Here is a 20,219-nt window from a genome sequence, read left to right as displayed (position 1 = left end):
ACTGCGAAAGCCATTACAAAACATACAAATAGCCTTAAATTATTTATTTTCATAACCCATTATTAAAAATGCGGTAGAAAGAGGAAGTGTGCATTCACCTCACTGTGGCCCTTTCCTTTTTAAAATAACCTTTGTTGCGGCTCCAGATTGACTGGCTCTAAATCTGTGGTTAAACCGAAAAGCTGTCAGAGTGGGAACTAAGTAGCTCTATTTTTTCCAGGAGAAGAAAGCCATTAAGGACACAACAAGGGGAGAGGGAGTATTCTATTTCAGACTAGATCACAAGGAAAAGCAATGTGCTGTCTTGCTTCAGACAATGTCTCTTAAGTAAAAATAAATATTTGTGCGAAGGGAAATGCTGAGCACATTTTATTTTCAAAGCCCTCTTGCCTGACTGCCAAGATGGACAGTCAAGCAATCTAGTCTTGAGGAATGCTACCGGGACAAGCCCGTTATCTCTCCCATTCCACAACCATGGAGCTTTTCATGGTAAAGCTAAAGTTAAAAACAAGAAGTAAAAAAGCACTGAATAATATCATCAATGATGTGAGATGCTCCAATATTATTGCTCATAATGAGGACCTATAGCCCCTTTGAGTCACAAAAACTTGAGATAGTAGCTTAAAATAGGACATTGCCAATCACTGCAATACCAGGATGTTCCCTTGTAGTTTTAAAGGGGCAATCAGTAGTTGCTACATACATTTTTGGACATATAAATTAATGTACCGATTGATTCTTGAAGAATTTAACTTATAATGCCTCATGAACTTAGTTCAACTATTGTACACCATCATAACCCAAAATATATAAACTTGTTTTACTCCAATGGTGGTCAACAAAGTAAATGTAAACAGCTAGCTGGCTAACGTTAGCTAGGCTAGGGGTTAGGGTTAGGGTTAAGGTTAGGAGTTGGGTAAAATAATTAAGGTTAGGGTTAGGTAACATGTAACAGTAGTTGCAAAGTATCTAAAAACTTGTAAGAAGTTGAAAAGTTTCTAATTAGCTCAAATGCTAAAGTTATCCACGATGAGATTCAAACTCGCAACATTTGAAATGCTAGACGTTCGGGTTATTCGTCGCCCATCCGTGAGAGGGTCTAAGGGGCCATTCTTAATTTCTTCATCCGCCTGAGGTTGTAGAGGCGCTGTTGCGCCTTTTTCACCACGGTGTCAGTGTGGCGAGACCATTTCAGGTCCTCAGTGGACAGCCGAGGAACTTTAAGCTTTTGACCCTATCCACTGTGGTCCCGTCCATGAGGATGGGGACATGCTCCCTCTTTGTCTGCTGTAGTCCATGATAAGCTCATTCATTTTGTTGCTTGTCATCTATGGGTCTGTGTATTTATTGTATATGTTTAAGCAAGTTATTACTGTAGTTGGAAACTATACATTTTCACTGATTTGACAAAAATGTTTCAGAGATTGCATTTCCACTATTAATGAAGAAAAACAGCTTTCCGGCTCAGCTCATAGAGCTGTAAGGGGGGAGACAGAGAGGGGGGGAAAAGAGTGAGAGAGAATGTGTGTGTGCACATTTGTTGGTGGAGGTTATGCACATTAATTACAGAGCACACACAGAAAACATAAATGGAATGGGAGGAAAAGCACTGACTCTATATTGAATCCTACTGTAAGATAGTACATTCAGAATAGGCAAATTGCTACCTCATAAAACAGTCATTTATAAGGGCTAAACATACCCATTCTTTTATTTTATTTAATTAAGTACATTTTCTCATATCTCCCTAAAGTTCAAACTGTAATATGATCTCTCAACCTCACCACTCTTTTAATTGAAACTACTGAATGGTGTCCCAATGGGACTGCTGGCTAGGAGAAATACCCATCTTCCATCCCTACTTCTCATCCAGATGCAATTGGGGATCAAGCATAGATAGTTTACATTTGGCATCATTGGCACACAAACCATGCTGTCTCCTCCTTCAGCTGCTGTGACTGTCCCAGCATTAACTGTATCCCTGTCAATGAATAACCTTGCCTGGCTACCCAGACTCCTTGCTCCGGCCAAATGCCAAGAGTGTGCAAAGCTGTCATCAAGGCAAAGGGTGGCTACTTTGAAGAATCTCCAATCTAAAATATATTTTGATTTGTTTAACACTTATGGTTACTACATGACTCCATATGTGCTATTTCAAAGTGTTGATGTCTTCACTATTATTCTACAACGTAGAAAATAGTAAAAATAAAGAAAAACCTTTGAATGAGTAGGTGTGTCCTAACTTTTGACTGGTACTGTAAGTATTCAGACCCTTACTCAGTACTTTGTTGAAGCACCTTTGGCAGTGATTACAGCTTCGAGTCTCCTTGGGTATGACGCTACAAGCTTGACACAGCAATATTTGGAGAGTTCCTCTCATTCTTCTCTGCAGATCCTCTCAAGCTCTGTCAGGTTAGATGGGGGCGTCGCTGCACAGCTATTATCAGGTCTCTCCAGAGATGTTCAATCGTGTTCAAGTCCAGACTCTGGCTGGGCCACTCAAGGACATTCAGAGACTTGTCCCCGAGCCACTCCTGTGTTGTCTTGGTTGTGTGGTTAGGGTCGTTGTCCTGTTGGAAGGTGACCCTTTGCCCCAGTCTAAGGCTTCCGTCTAGCCACTCTACTATAAAGGCCTGATTGGTGGAGTGCTGCAGAGATGGTTGTCCTTCTGTAAGTTTGACCCATCTTAAAAGACGAACTCTGGAGCTCTGTCAGAGTGGCCATCAGGGTTCTTGGTCACTTCTCTGACCAAGGCCCTTCTCCCCCGATTGCTCAGTTTGGCCGAACGGCCAGCTCTAGGAAAAGTCTTGGTGGTTCCAAACATCTTCCATTTAAGAACTATGAAGGCCACTGTGTTCTTGGGGACCTTCAACGCTGCAGACATTTTTTGGTACCCTTCTCCAGAACTGGGCCTCGACACAATCCTGTCTTGGAGCTCTACGGACAATTCCTTCGACCTCATGGCTTGGTTTTTGATCTGACATGCACTGTCAACTTTGGGACCTTTATATAGACAGGTTTGTGCCTTTCCAAATCATATCCAATCAATTGAATTTACCACAGGTGGACTCCAATCAAGTTGTAGAAGCATCTCTTTGGATGATCAATGGAAACAGGAAGCACCTGAGCTCAATTTCAAGTCTCATAGCAAAGGGTCTGAATACTTAAGGTATTTTAGTTTTTTTCTAAAAACCTATTTTCGCTTTGTCATTATGAGGTGTTGTGGGTAGATTGATGAGGAAAAGATTAATGTAATCAATTTTAGAATAAGTCTGAAACGTAACAAAATGTGGAAAGGGGAAGGGGTCTGAATACTTTCCGAATGCACTGTATACATTGAACGAAAATATAAACGCAACATGTAAAGTGCTGGTCCTATGTTTCATGAGCTGAAATAAAAGATCCCAGAAATGTTCCATACGCACAAAAAGCATACTTCTCTCAAATGTTGTGCATATCCCTGTTAGTGAGCATTTTATCCTTTGTTAAGATAATCCATTCACCTGACAGGTGTGATATATCAAGAAGCTGATTAAACAGCATGATCGTTACACAGGTGCACCTTGTGCTGGGGACAATAAAAGACCCCTCTAAAATGTGCAGTTTTGTCACACAACACAATGCCACAGATGTCTCAAGATTTGAGGGAGCATGCAATTGGCATGCTGACTGCAGGATTTCCACCAGATCTGTTGCCATAAAATTGAATGTTAATTTCTCTACCATAAGCCGGCCTCCAATGTCATTTTAGAGAATTTGTCAGTACATCCAACCGGCCTCACAACCGCAAACCATGTGTAACCATGCTAGCCCAAGACCGCCACATCTGGCTTCTTCACCTGCGAGGTTGTCAGAGGGGGAGGAGGGGGGTGCGGGGAAGTAGTTCTGTCTGTAATAAAGCCCTTTGTGGGTTGGCCTGGCTCTCCAGTGCGTAGGCCCGGGAGGTCTGGGGTGCCCTCCCAGGGGGTGCCCTCCCAGGCCCACCCATGGCTGCGCCCCTGCCCAGTCATGTGAAATCCATAGATTAGGGCCTAATGAATTTATTTCAAATGGACTGATTTCCTTATATGAACTGTAACTCAGAAAAATCGTTGAAATTCTTGCATGTTGTGTTTATAATTTTGTTGAGTATACTATGAGTGTGATATCCACTCTCATATGATTCACCCAATCAAATAAAATTGTCACATGCGCCGAATACAACAGGTGTAGACCTTACAGTGAAATGCTTACTTACAGGCTCTAATATGTAATTGAATAGGATATCTATGGATCCACCACACAATGCCCAGGGTTAGCCACTATCCTTTGTCCCCTGACATGTGTGATAAGAGTTACAACTAGCACCCTTCAGCTTTCACATCCTGCAATGAGAAAAGGGAAGTGAAATATAAACAGAAGATTGATTTAAAATGCTGCCTGGAATATTTGGGAAACACAGCCTAAACCAATGGATTAAAATGCAATTGTAAAATCTGCATTTTTTTTGCTGTGAATTTCAGCTATGGGTCCATTGGTAGTGTGGAGGTAAAGATGCCCTCTGTGTGTAATCTCAGCGATACAGCCCCTTTGGGACCTTCAGCAGATAGATCTGAAGGGGGTATTGATAGGTTGCCCATATATTTCTAGCAGCTTATACCAAAACAAGGGCTCCACTCTGGGTTGTCTTTGAACCCCTCATGGATTGCCTTCAAATCTACCTGGATGTTCTGGGAAACAGCTTGTAGACTCAATAAAACACTTAAGTATTTAAGAAGTAATAAAGTTGATAAGAAAATGTTCAAGTTACTAATCTGTTGGCAACAGCTGTTCACTTGTTCCTTTCATTGAGTTTGACCCTTCATTGCATTTGATAATGGAAGTTACTGTAATGGTTACTGGTGGGATTGAATAAATGATGTACAAAGAGTGGAACTGAGGGCAATTAATTGTAATTATTGATGTTGAGGCTGATTCAGTGTTTGTGCTTTCTCCCTTCTCCAGCCTTGTGAGGTCAAAACAGAGGACCTCCGGTTTGTCAATCTGTCTGGGTTCAAAGCTATGGTTTACCATGCAACATTCACAGCTGTGCTCTCATTACTGTGTGGGGTGGGACCACCCAACTCATTACTGACTGTAGAAGGCCTACACTCAGAATTGGGATAATCACATTATCACTGACTACTTACTGCCCAGTTTCGTTATAAAGAAGATGTTTTGTACTCAAGTTGAAGTTCACAAACCTTCATATCAGATTGTTCAAGTTTTGCTTGGCTGGTTTCCTACTGTACATAGAACAGATCTCACTGTTGGTGTCTAAGTTCAACATACAGAACAAAAAAAACATTCAGCTAAATTTGAAAAGTGTCTAATTATGAAGCAGCAAAGGTATTATGTTTTCATTACTGCATTACTAGAGATGTTATTACAGTAGCAGACAGCCTTGGAGAAAATACTAAGCCAGCACAACATGATATTAGATATTAATGCAATATGTTGTGCTTGGAGGCATTTAAGTTAAACTGCACGCTTTATTGCATACACTGTCTGCTTCTTTTACAATCTGTCTGTCTCTAATTTGACTGCCTCTATCACAATTTTAAGTGAACCATCCAGTTCATTTCATTTTCATGATCAACTACCTATCCATTGTTAGAATATAAAAATGTATAATCTGTGACACTGAAAGGTGATTTACATCTCGGTAGAAATCCTATGGTGTCTACCCATCAACCCTGTTGAATTTTCAAGGCAAGCTGTGTAGATATCGGAATTGTTCTCCCCAAAAATGCTTCTCTGCTGGATAGATGCATCTTTGCCATGCACATTTGTTTTGCATCTCTTTTCGGAATGAAACAATTATGCACAGGTGGCTGGATGAAGGTTTACAGACCATCAGAGTGACGTCTCTGTGAGTAACTGTCAGCATCTATAGGAGGAATCAGAGCTAAATGCATTAGAAGAGGCAATGACAGGTGTATATTTTCAAGGGCCATTTACTTGTTTGTGGTGAGGTGTATAGACTGTCAGGATTATGTTAAGTGTGGAGTCTTGACACCTCTCTGTGATTCAGAGTGAGGCTGTTACTGAGAGCTGGGGATGAGTGAGTCAGAGAGCATTTAGAAACAAAAAGGTTAGCCTAGTGTATTTCTCATTCTCAGGCTGGAGATCTGCCTAGTAGATTTGCAGATTTGCTTATGTTGAATATTGATAATGCCTGATATTTGGATCACATTTTATACACAGTTAATTTTCTTTGTTGTCCTCAGCAAATACAAAAGCTCCTTCTACAGGGTGTCATTATCTGTGATGGAATGCACCTTTTTTTATTGTTGGACTTTAATCAAAATGTCAGTCTGTGGTAATGGACAAAAAGGGTATTTTTTTGTACAGGGAGACAACAGCAAAATGGATGGACATTGCTGCTTTATTGGATCAAATCAAATCACATTTTATTTGTCACATGCACCGAAAACAACAGGTGTAGACCTTACAGTGAAATGCTTACTTACAAACCCTTAACCAACAATGCAGTTAAGAAAATAACTGAAAAAAGTAAGAGATAAGAATAACAAACAATTAAAGATAATAGACAGGACACGAATATATCTGCTACTCTTGTGCTTGACGATTCGATGTCATACCAAACACGGACCCTCAGATAACCCTTACAATGAAGGTTGTTTTAGTAGGCGATTTGACCAGACTTTCAATCATATCTCTCTCCTCTCCTGCCAAAACAGGCACCCTCTAGCCTCTGCCATCTCCCTCTGATTTGGATCAGAGTGGTGCAGCGGAGGTGTTTACTCACTGGGCTGGGATATATGAAACCATGACTCAGCTCTACACTATCTATCTGCCCCATACATTCTCTGTCCTTTCACTGGTGGCTGTGTGGTCAATGTAAAAACATCCTCTGCTTTTTATGTGCTGTACACCAGCTTTTACTTAGAATTGCATTATGTGATCTGTTGAAACTACAGAAGAAATAGATTCACTGATTGATTGTGTTTTTGTCCAACTCTAATCAGTCATGTAAATGGCCTGAGGAACAGAACTGTAACTAGCAGTGAGGTTCTGAGTGTAATTGGAAAGCCTGAGTGTTTGTGTGTCTCCAATCAAAGTGCCATAATCCTCTGCTCCTAATCAGAGTGGAGGTACTGGCCACTCGGAGCTCAATCAGTACATCTGCCTTTCACACAGGAACTGGTTCATCTTCATTAACTCCACTGAGTGAATGTTCATAATGTTCATATCGTCTACACTTATTTTAAACAAAGAACACCAAAACCACTGAGGCCACACTCAGTCAGAAACAGTGTCTGTGCACTGGTACTGTTCATTTCTAGCCAACTACATGGTGGCCTAAGTGGCTGTACTACATCCAGAACATTCTCAAACACAAATTCCATCCTGCTACCCTCCCGTCCTGTCTTAGCTGTTTGATCCTACACAGCAGTTGCCCTGTCCTTGGTGTGCCAAGGGCCTGTGACTCCTGGGTAGTCCTGCCATGGCCGTGTGGCATCAGTGAGTCAGAGGCGCCCTGGCAGTCACAGCGTCCAGTGCAACACAGAGCTCTGTGGGCTCCGTGCAGAGGAGGTTGATTTGGCACGGAGCACGACCTTCCCCTCTACACCACTATCTGCTCCTGCAGCCTCTCCTCCTCACCCAGGGCCCCCTCTTTAACACAAATGTGATGGGGCCTCTACAGAACACTGAGAATGAATGAACCCAAGGATAACAGACGATTAGCCAGAGAAAATGATTACAATCTGATTCAAATTGGAAGCAAAATGTATGAAGATGTTAATGTCTCGCTGAATAATTTAGTGCATCACTGTCTGCTTCTTTTACGATCTGTCTGCCTCTCATTTGACTGCCTCAATCACAACTTTAAGTGCACCAGACAGTTAATTTCATTTTCATGCTCAACTACCTATCCATTGTTAGAATATAAAATGAATAATCTGTGACACAATATGTAGATTCTATGAGAATAGAAAGGTTCAGAACTTTTGTGAAACATCACAACACAGTTGAAAAATACATGGCAAATTGAAATCAAAACTGGATGGTCTTCAGAGATAGATGGGAGGGGTTGAGTGGCGCTGAAGGATAGTACTAAACACAAACAAAATATAAAAAAAACCTATGATGTCTACCCAAGGCAACCCTGTTGAATAGAATTCGAACCCATTCCGTCTCTCGCCCTCTGAGTTGCGTACAAATCCTCACAACCCAGCAAAAATCTCACTCAAAATACTTCAGAAACAAAACAAAGCAACAGTCCTCTTGTCATTACTACCACCATCACCCACTACTGGCAGTGATCCACAGACAGAGGCCTTAGAGTGGTGCTGTGCTGCTATGGTTACTAATCCTTCAGTTACAATGTCAGTGAAAAAGTACAACAACCAAACAGTTGAAACAGTAACAGCAACGTCCCCTGCTCTGCCATGATGATACATTCTGATGTCTTATATATATTCTTTTTTTTAACACCAAATCCGAGAGCACCAGAGATTGTGAATTGAAAAAGGTCTAGGCTACTTATCTAAAAGCATGCATTTTTCTTGATCTGGGTACCCAGACTAGGATGTAGATATACCATACAAGCTTTCACAGACTCCCAAAAATTCTCTACACAATGTTCTCATCTCCTGGAAGCCTGATGAACACTATTTAGATTTGTGAATGCAATTATATTTTTGTGAAAGTGTTAGCCTATTTAATTCTGTACTGACATTCAGAATGCTGTCAGAGTTGTGTCTGTCTCCAACTATTAGCAAGGATCTGAAAAATGTAATTAAAAGACACGGCCTCCCCTGGCTGTGCACGATGTGCTTGGTTTGGTCTGCCCATCACCGGCTGTGCATGGTGTGGTCTGCCCATCCCCGGCTGTGCATGGTGTGGTCTGCCCATCCCCGGCTGTGCATGGTGTGGTCTGCCCATCCCCGGCTGTGCATGGTGTGGTCTGCCCATCCCCGGCCGTGCATGGTGTGCTTGGTTTGGTCTGCCCAGCCTCAGCTGTGCCTGTTTTCGCCTGGCCTCTGCGTGTAGCAGAGGAGTCTGCTGAGGTGAGAACGGCTCATAATAATGGCCAGAACGCAGCAAATGGAATGCCATCAGTCACCTGGAAACCATGTGTTTTAATGTAATTGATACCATTCCACTGATTCCGCTCCACTCATTACCACGAGCCCGTTCTCCCCAATTAAGGTGCCACCAACCTCCTGTGGTGTGTGGGTTGTGTTTCATTTAGATTGCTCCATAGCATGCATCTCCAAGCTTTTCTATTGGGAGTCGCGCACTCTCGCGTCATCAGTATAAGGATCTACACTGAACAAAAATATAAACGTAACATGTAAAGTGTTGGTCCCAGAAATTTTCCATAAGCACAAAAAGAAGATTTTTCTCAAACTTTGTGCACACATTTTTTTACATCCCTGTTAGTAAGCATTTCTCCTTGGCCAAGATAATCCATCCATCTGACAGGTGTGGCATATTAAGAAGCTAATAAAAAAAAAAAACAATAGAAATAGCGGCATAATAATTACACCTTGTGTTGGGGACAAAAAAAGGCCACTAAAACGTGCAGTTTTATCCCACAACACAATGCCACAGATGTCTCAAGTTGAGGGAACCTGCATGCTGACTGCTAAAATGTCCACCAGAGCTGTCACCAGAGAATGTAATGTTCATTTCATTTCCATAAGCTGCCTTCAATGTTGTTTTAGAGAATTTGGCAGTACGTCCATGTCAGCCCAGGACCTCAAATCCGGCTTCTTCACCTGTGGGATCGTCTGAGACCAGCCACCCTGACAGCTGATGAAACTGTGGGTTTGCACAACCAAACTGTCAGAGAACGTCTCAGGGAAGCTCATCTTTGTCGTCCTTACCAGGGTCTTGACCTGACTGCAGTTTGCGTCGTAACCGACAAAATGCTCACCTTCGATGAACACTGAGCTGGAGAAGGGAGCTCTTCACCGATGAATCCCGGTTTCAACTGTACCGGGCAGACACCATGTATGGGGTCGTGTGGGCCTGCGATTTGCGTATGTCAACGCTGTGAACAGAGTGCCCCATGGTGGCGGTGGGGTTATGGTATGGGCAGGCATAAGCTACGGACAGCGAACACAATTGCATTTTATCAATGGCAATTTCAGATACCGTGATGAGCTGAGGCCCATTTTCATGCCATTAATCTGCCACCATCACCTCATGTTTCAGCATGATAAAGCATGGCCCCAAGTCGCAAGGATCTGTACACAATTCCTGGAAGCTGAAAATGTCGGAGTTCTTCCATGGCCTGCATACTCACCAGACATGTCACCCATTGAGCATGTTTTGGATGCTCTGGATTGACGTGTACGACAGTGTGTTCCATTTCCCGCCAGTATCCAGCAACATCGCACAGCCATTGAAGAGGAGTGGGACAACATTCCACAGGCTACAAACTACAGCCTGATTAACTCTATACGAAGGAGATGGGTCACGCTGCATGAGGAAAATGGCTGTCACACCAGATACTGACTGGTTTTCTGATCCATGCTCCTACCTTTTTTTTTAAGTATCTGTAACCAACTGATGCATATCTGTTTTCCCAGTCATGTGAAATCCATAGATTAGGGCCTAATGACTTCATTTCAATTAACTGATTTCCTTAAATGAACTGTAACTCAGTAAATCTTTGAAATTGTTCCATTTCTATTTTTGTTCCGTACAGACACATATATACACACAGTACCAGTCAAAAGTTTGAACACACCAACTCATTCCAGAGATTCTTTATTTTTACTATTTTCTACATTGTAGAATAATAGTGAAGACAACAAAACTATGAAATAACAGACATGGAATCATGTAGTGACCAAAAAAGTGTTTAACAAATCAAAATATATGTTAGATTTTTCAAAGTAGCTATCCTTTGCCTTGATGACAGCTTTGCACACTTCGCATTCTCTCAACCAACTTCATGAGGTAGTCACCTGGAATGCATTTCAATTAACAGGTGTGCCTTGTTAAAAGTTAATTTGTGGAATTTCTATCCTTCTTAATGCGTTTGAGCCAGTCAGTTGTGTTGTGACAAGGTAAGGGTGGTATACAGAAGATAGACCTATTTGGTAAAAGACGAAGTCCATTTATGGCAAGAACAGCTCGAAAAAGCAAAGAGAAAAGACAGTCCATCATTACTTTAAGACATGAAAGTCAGTCAATTCTGAAGATGTCAAGAACTTTGAAAGTTTCTTCAAGTGCAGTCGCAAAAACCATCAAGCGCTATGATGAAAATGTCTCTCATGAGGACCGCCACAGGAAAGGAAGACCGAGTTACCTCTGCTGCAGAGGTTAAGTTCATTAGAGTTAACTGCACCTCAGATTGCAGCCCAAATAAATGCTTCACAGAGTTCAAGTAACAGACACATCTCAACATCAACTGTTCAGAGGAGACTGCGTGAATCAGGCCTTCATGGTCAAATTGCTGCAAAGAAACCACTACTAAAGGACACCAATAAGAAGAAGAGACGGGCCAAAAACCACAAGCAATGGACTGGTTTAAATCTGTCCTTTGGCCTGATGAGTCCAAATTTGTGATTTTTGGTTCCAACCACCGTGTCTTTGAAAGACACGGTGTGGGTGAACGGATGATCTCTGCATGTATATTTCCCACCCTAAAGCATGGAGGAGGAGGTGTTATGGTGTGGGGGTGCTTTGCTGGTGACACTGTCAGCGATTTATTTAGAATTCAAGGCACACTTAACCAGCATGGCAACCACAGCATTCTGCAGCGATATGCCATCCCATCTGGTTTGCGCTATGTAGGACAATCATGTGTTTTTCAACAGGACCATGACCCAACACACCTCCAGGCTGTGTAAGGGCCATTTGACCAAGAAGGAGAGTGATGGGGTGCTGCATCAGATGACCTGGCCTCCACAATTACCAAACCTCAACCCAATTGAGATGTTTAGGGATGAGTTGGATCGCAGAGTGGAGGAAAAGCAGACAAGTGCTGAGCATAATGTGGGAACTCCTTCAAGACTGTTGGAAAATCATTCCTCATGAAGCTGGCTGAGAGAATGCCAAGAGTGTGCAAAGCTGTCATCAAGGCAATGTAGAAAATAGGAAAAATAAGGAAAAACCCTTGAATGAGTAGGTGTCCAAACTTTTGACTGGTACTGTATATTATAATTTTTTATAGCTCCCCTTGTCTGCTCTTCCGGTAATACCGTACATCCCAGTATGGTACAGAAACGGTATAAGGGTATGAAAATCTAGATACCGCCCAACCCTACATCTGTCACATGTAGCTGGGTATGAGAATGGGGTGTAGAGAACTGTTCTGAAAGGAATGGACAAAGCCATGCTGACAGAAAATCAGTTTGTTCTTGAATTTTTGTTGTAAGCACTTCGCTTTAAGAATTATGTTGAAAGACTCTCATGAGGAAGCTATCCGTGTGAGGCGTTAACATTGGTCAACTATAATTGGGTCGTTCTACGAAATGAGTGCCTTTTGTGTTCCTTTGATATTTCAATTAGAAATTGTGCACAAATCTTGAATTTTAAAAGCCTTTTATATTTATTGAAGTGCCAATCAATACAGACCAAATGTAGAATTCCATAAATCTGAATAAAGACTTGCCAAAGTGCAAAAATGCACAATTTTGACATGCACCCTCTGACCTCCAGAATGATTTTAACCCACTTAACCCAAACATTTCTCCAAGTTTTCACCATCATTATAAAGCCCTAGTTATTTTGTTGCTTTGACAAAGTCATTTCTGAAGATTATGTATTTAATGTCATTAGTGATTTATTTTAAAGTTAAAAAAAAAGAAAAACCTGTCCCTCATTTTAAAGTCAACTCTGAACTGAACTCTAATTTTAATATGGGGAAACTATTTCTTTTGAAATAATTATTTCAAACAAAACATTGAACATCTAAGCTAATGATCAAATCATAGAGTAAAAGCAGGTGAGCTGGTTCTACTATTTTGGGCCTTTTTCTGTTGTTTTATGGGGGGGAAACTGAGTAGGTCAACCATAACACATCAATCCTGTTACCCATACATAGACGGGCTAGAAATGTTTTAACAATTTATTTTCTTTTTTTTGTGAAGCTTGCATTTGATTGCCCCTCCCTGTTGCACAAAAACAAGCTTCCAGTTCTCCTGTCAGAAGGAAATCTATGACTTATTTAAAGGAGTAGTTCACTACTTTACAACATTTTGTTAGATGGTTCCCTATCCTGACAGTAGGCCAGTAATCCATGGTTCGGTTTTCTTTAAACAGCCACTACAATCTGTAGCTAACTTTAGCCACCGCTAGCTAAACATCTATGGAAATGACAGGGCATGCCATCCCCTGTAACCCCCCAAAATTATAATAAACTCAAATCAACTCGTGTTATTTTTTTAAATGGCCAAATCAAAATGTTCACATGCCCCTATTACTACCATAGATTTTTAGCTGGACGTAGCTATATTTAGCTAAAGTTTGCAGTGGTTGTTTAAAGAAAACCGAACAATGGGTTCAAATGTATTCTGGCCCATAGACTACTTTCAGGGTGAGGAACCTTATATTAACATGTTGTAAAATAATTAACACCTCCTTAATGATCAACCCTGTTAAGGTCAACCCTGTTACTTCATTTGGCACTTAATAGGCACTTACTATTGTCATTTTTTTTATTTAAAACCTCTTGAGGTTGGAAAACATGTTTTTTATTAAGTTGAACATGTTCTCTTTTGATGGAATGTTAGAATTAAGTGAAATCTAATGGGTTTTTTTTCACCAGGTTACACATCTCAAAAGGCACAGTATTGGTGGAACGACCCAATTCACTAGATGAACACCCCATAAAATGTTTATAATAAGAGAAACATAAAACACAATTGTAAAGCTTAAGCATCCCAGAATGAATAAAATATTATATTCTTCAAATATCTAAATCATAGAGCTAAGATGAGTTGCATGTGTGCATTGGTCACAAAACACATGGTTTAAAATAATGTCACACTTACCCCCTAAAAGTATCATGATTGATTGTAGCGCATGGAGATGCAACATGTTTCTGTTCGCCTCTTGAAAAAAATCCATTTAGATTTAGCGATAATGGATCATTCAAAAAAGGGATTCAAATCATAGACTTGGCTGCATCAAAACTGACTTCAGGATTTTTACAAATGTCCACTGACCATCCAAATGGATAGTTTATTAAGTTCCAAAAAGTCATGCCCGTTTCTATAATCCAATGTGAACAGCCCTCAGCAAAAGGTGACCATTTCTGAATATCGAATGTAAATGAAAACGTGGCAATATCTAGTAAATATTAAGTCATAAAAATGATTGTTAAAAGTTGCAGTTCACATGCACATTGCTATCCAGATAACTGAATAACGCACGGTAACTTCAGCGTTACCTGTCGACAAAGATTATTAGTAGCCTATTCGTTTTCTGCTACATGGGATCATGAATAATCACCATGGAAGCCGTTGTCACACAAATTTGATTTTTACATAGGGATTATATTACTGGATTTTAAATCCGCTTTCTTCACCAGTTTGTCATCCCTGTCTCCTCTGCATCATTTGCAGACCGATGTGAAGTTTCTTGGCGATGCGTAATGGCTCTTATCGTCGAACCTCAAGAATTTCACTGAGAATCAATTATACTTTGGCTGCAAAAGACTCACGGTGTGATAGAAATGCACAAGAAAGTGTTTTCATATAGTTCTTCAGATGTCCTGTCACCCGTCGAAAAATAAACGTTTCAAATCACGCGTCGGCTAACTCCAATACATATTATTTACAGCGGGAACAAAGATTAATTCCATGTCGGATACAGTACAACATAGCGGTCAGTTAGTTGTTGTTTTATATCCGTTTCTATCAAACTTCGACACTCCATGTGGCCGCTGACTATGCAGTATGAAATACTTATTTGCATTTGTATCCGCTTGTATCCATGTGCCCTGCTGCAGATATACCCAAGCTATAAAGACCTGACACTCCGCCCTCTTAAATCCATCCTCCTGGCATAATGCACATCGTCAACATCCTTTGTATAAAAATAAGAGGGAATTGAACCCAAATTACAACTTGTATTGGCAAATGCTGGTCAAGGGGGCGTGTAGTGTGGAGTAAAGGCAGACCGACTGCTTAGCACCCCACGCACGCACTTTAAATGTTGAATATTTGGCCTCCCGAGTGGCGCAGCGGTCGAAGGCACTTCATCCCAGTGCTAGAGGCGTCACTACAGACCCTGGTTCGATCCCGGACTGTATCACAACCGGCAGTGATTAGGCGTCCCATAGGGCGGCGCACAATTGGCACAGCGTCGTCCGGGTTAGGTGAGGGTTTGGCTGTAAAATAAGAATTTGTACTTTACTGACTTGCTTAGTTAAATAAAAATTAAACAGCGCAGACGTGATAAGGTACTAATGAAGATAACAGGTTTTGTGATTAATTTTACCAACAAATGTAATAGAGGATATTGTGCATTTTACGCAAAGCATTTAGAAACTTTAGCGCACTCACAAATGGTTCTGCTATTAAATTTGCCAAACAATCTGGATACACTTAACTCTGCTACTGCTGCTTAGGCTATAGGAAATATATATTTTTGTAGTTCGATAGCCTATAGGCCTAGGCTACCTGGGTAAAAATGTAACATGGGGCAAAACGGCCAAATCGCAACAATTACGTGTAGTTTTGTATTCTCTGTTTTATGTTGACTTTGGGCTGCAGAAGTATCTCTTCCAACCTGACCTCTCGAGAGCCAGGCGGTTAATATGCTAAACTTAATTATGCCAAACTCAATGTGACTGTCAACTCACTAACACTTAAGTAGACTATTGGTCATTTTATGTTCATTGGGCCAGTGTGGTGCAAAGAAGCACTGCGGCACGGAAGTAACCTACACTTCCAACCTCACTTTGAAAAATATGTGAGAATTACTTTGACATTTATAAATGACAACTTGACAACTGGCTAGGCTACAGGTGTGTCTTGTTTCTTCTTCACGCAATAGCGAAGCTCTAGCCTAGAGTGCAGATATTTAGGAAGCGGGTTGTTACCATATCTAACACATTTCTTACAAACTAATATTCAAAAGGAAACTTCCCATGTTTGTTGCCAAACGGTTCAGGATTCTCACGTTGGGCATATTCATGTGTTCTTCTCAATCTAAAATCCTGTCCACTTCTCAAGATTATGCTGATTGACAGGCAACAGCGACACCATGTGGACTACAATAAATGCTTTTTTTAAATTTACCGGGCTGATGACACATTGAAAGACGCGGACCAAGCCTCTCCATCTAGCCAACTGTAGTCACTATAGTCGCAGACCCAACGTGAGACCAGCCTGTACATCCTTAGAATACAACTGTTCATAGATGTATTAACTTCGTGTATTTAATGATATAGATCGTTATTACCAGTACTAACATATTGTCAAATGCAATTCCCTTAATAACTACAGGACAGTTAATTATAATCTTAATTAAATAAAGTCACGGTAGCCAACATGAATCAATCTAACCCATGTATTCTGATCATCACTGCCAGGACATCTTGCATGATGTGACTTTGTCGCTATACTTTGAAGATCAACCTGAATAGGTTAAACTGTATCCTGCCAGTATTCAGAGTGACCAAAATGCCTCCTAGGCACAAACACATTATAAACCCATCTATTTTGTCATGCTCAAAATCAATTCTACATGACAGGGACTAACCCTCAATCAGTAGTGCCATTGATTCAACAGCATGTTCTATCACACACAGACATGAAGTGTGAGTCAGCTTGCTCTCATCAGATGATTAATTACACTTTGAAAACCATACAGTTGAATTCATAATGGGAAGTATGTTGCCTGCTTTGAATGACAAGGAGAATCCCAAGCAAAATCCTATTGAATATGAGCACTAAATGCAATTAAAATCTGCCTAGTTCTGTCGTTCTTTTCATGTTTTTCGCTCTTTCTGAGTGCTCTGATGTCTCTTTTCAAGCCCAATACATGAGGTGAGGATGAAATCCACAGGGCAGCCTGCATCTATTCTGTCCGTAGGTAGGAAAGATACATGAAACAGACCCATATCATAAAAGTCTCGATCGTACTGTATATCGATCAATCTGCTATCTATTCAGATGCAAGTCAGAATAGAGTGAGCTCAAGCTGAGCGTATCCTGGCATCCTCAGTACTTTGTGATGGTGTTCACATATCTAGGATCCACTATGAAATTACATTGACCAGCATTGATTTACAGTTGGCACCACCACTGCATTTCAATCAGCTATAATCATTCTACAATGCTCTCACACTATAATTGTTTTTATGCTGTATATTATGCTTTCAGGTTCTATCTCAAATTCCATCCCTCCCCATGTGAAACCTATGTTTTGGTTCCATCTGAATGTATGAAATGTGATCTCTGGGAGGGAAACAAATTCACTCTCGAACATCTGTGAAAAACATTAAAAGAGTTGGAAGGAGAAAGCATTGGCTCACAAAAATGTATTTCAGCAGTAATGGTGAACTGGCATGTTATTCACATGAAAGCTGGCGCCAGCCCAAAGGCAGCGCATGTGTATCTGGGCCTCACTGAAAGCCCTGGAAGCCAATTCCACACTGAGATCTATTCTACTTCTGAAGGTTTTCATATGCTCCAGACTGGGCCTCAATGTCTAAGGTTACACTGTCTGTGGCTGCAAGTCATTTTGAAATACAATAATACACCTTTAACTCCCCATAGACCCACATCTGCTAAGTATATTAGTATTCAGGTCTATTGGTTAAGGGAAGGTTTTTGTACATGTGGTCAGCTTTTTAACACGGACATTGGCAGCAGCTGCACACCGCATCAATTTACTTCAGACTGATGTAAGGGAATGTGAAATTAAGACGGATGGGGAGGTTTGAAGACAAAGGAACCTAAGAGAGATTTGTAGATAAAGACATTGAATAAGCATTCTATTAATAAATCTATTAATAAATCACCCTATGTACTTTTGGGAATTACCTGACTCTTAGGGACGAATCTAAGTGACTCCATGTGTGAACAGAAACTTTTGTTCCTCCCTCTGACCTTTAGTTCAGAGTTGCAATATATTCCCCCTTTATATGTGTAATGTAGTGAGTAGTTCCCTTGGGGCCACCCTGAGGTGGCATCCTTTATCCATGACCTTAGCCAGGCTCCCTTGCCTACTGGCCCTGACAGCTCCACAGAAGTTGACAGGAGCCCCAAATTCATCATCACACTTCATTCTCCTCCTCTATCTGATCTATGATAGCGCTAATAATAACCACTGGCACTGCAGACTATTCCCTGTCTCCTTTGGTGCCCAGTACACCTTGAGCCTGTGCAGATTACAGCCACCCATTCAGAGTGAAGGCCATTAAAATTGTATTTACTTATTATCTTCACTCTGTGTGCCAGGAAGATGCCCACAGGGGAAGAATAAAGTGACCTTCCTATGGCCCTCAGTAAGTCACAGGAGGGTGCGTTATGCTACTGCTCCTCTCCTGTTGATTTGTTCTTGTTGCCTAACCTTTAAAGCAAATATGACTCACTTAGACACAGCACAAAATATCATCTTCTGTTTCAAATAACATACAGACCTGAAGTGGACTGGCTATGTCTATGGTAAATGTTGTAAACATTTCCTAGCCAGATGAACATGAAAAATCTAATCTGTCAATGCATTCTGCAAAAACAATGGCACAATTATTATGCAACTACTCAATAAGCACAGCTTTAGGTACCAAATATCTCCTTCTGAGAGAGTTTTGATCAAGCCAGTTGACTGACTATCATTTTGAGTGACAGTTCAGCAATTTCAATAGGACAAATGGGACAAGGTTATCTTTTTTCCTCATTCTGCCTTACATGGGCAGTTATTTCTTATCAGGGAAGAAGAGTCATGACCTGCTTAGGGCATGCTTAACTTTCCCTGACCTTTCATACAGCTGATCATTTCCACCCAGATTCTTTTCTCTTCAATATGCTGCAAGCACAAGAGAATATTGCGTAAAGACCTACTGGACTGATAAATTCACCGCTCAGAGTGCCAAGCACTGGGGAGACCTTCCCAAATCTCCCCCTCACTTGATTACCATTTCAGTCTGCCACTACCTTCATCTTGCCAAGGGCACTCCATTACCTTGCAATGGTATACAGTCTGTGGCTATAAAAGGTGTATGAGCAAATAGTTTAATTTTAATGTAGAACATTTTACTCATATTTAATTCATTACATATTAATATTATATTCCTCATTCACGTTTATTCTCGACTTTAATGCATTGCCCTCTAGAGGAAAATTACTCTCAGCTTTACATAACCTAATTGGAACTTACCTTATGTCCTGGTAACACTCTCGGTTTGCTGGGTATGGCATTAGTCTTCTCTGTGTCTCTGGCCTCCCTGGTAGCACCAGTGATGAAAGAGGGAGAATCCGATGGTGCCCCAGCAGCACTAAATGATTGTCTAATGGATTCCTGCTTTACTGCTGGTAATCTGGTAATCAGAGGTTCAGCGGGGGCACATCTATCACTGAGGGAACAAATACAAGTCTTGTGTTCTACTTTGTCTCACCCAGGAGGAACTGTGGACCAGATAAATGACCGCCTTGTTTCAGGAGAGACCGGATCTATTGCCAACGATTTGTGGTCAACAAAGACATTTCGATACCAGTCCATGTATTGATAGATGTGGCCTAAATGTAATAAGGAGCCAATTTACCGGCAGATAGTATAGGAATGGAATTGCAGTTATCTTCTCTCTTTTTCTGCTCCCTTCTTTTCACAATCCAGCTGAAAATGTGATGGGAGAAACAAAACAAAAACCACCAAATGAAGGTAATTTATCGAAGTCAGATACATGGCTGCCACCTTTTGAACTGCTATCTCTTCGAAGGTGAACATAACATGTCCCCTCTATTTGGTTTTGGTATGTTTCTATGACACCAAAATGGTCTAGGTTTGTTTCTATGAAACCACAAAGTGGGTAAGCTTAAAGAATATACAGTAGCTGAGGTCAATCTTCAAATACAGTATCTATTTTGGATAACTGAACATATATGGAAGAAAATCAGAAGATTATGTTTACAAAGCTATTGTGACCCCATTTACTGGTCGTTTGTGATGTTCACAAGCTACGTCAATTTGTTGTCTCGCGCCTGAGTTAATGTTAAGACACAGGGGGAGCTTCAAGGCTGATATATACAGTTTTCTCAAGG

The 20,219-nt window shown here is 41.0% G+C and overlaps 1 protein-coding gene across 1 annotated transcript in view; it reads right to left on the bottom strand.

The window, feature by feature from the left end:
• The window catches only part of LOC106585532 (transmembrane protein 132C), a 214,353-nt gene extending 199,227 nt beyond the window's left edge, over positions 1 to 15,126 (bottom strand). The window contains exon 1 of the mRNA XM_045706869.1: positions 14,001 to 15,126. Coding sequence (XP_045562825.1) covers positions 14,001 to 14,076 — 76 coding nt within the window. The 5' untranslated portion in view covers positions 14,077 to 15,126. The remainder of the gene's footprint in view (positions 1 to 14,000) is intronic.
• Positions 15,127 to 20,219: the final 5,093 nt, after the last annotated feature.

The sequence above is a fragment of the Salmo salar genome, chromosome ssa24 (assembly GCF_905237065.1).
Source record: "Salmo salar chromosome ssa24, Ssal_v3.1, whole genome shotgun sequence".
In the NCBI taxonomy this organism is placed as follows: domain Eukaryota; kingdom Metazoa; phylum Chordata; class Actinopteri; order Salmoniformes; family Salmonidae; genus Salmo; species Salmo salar.
Note: the sequence above shows the minus strand (reverse complement) of the source record. Positions and strands in the feature narration are given on the sequence as shown.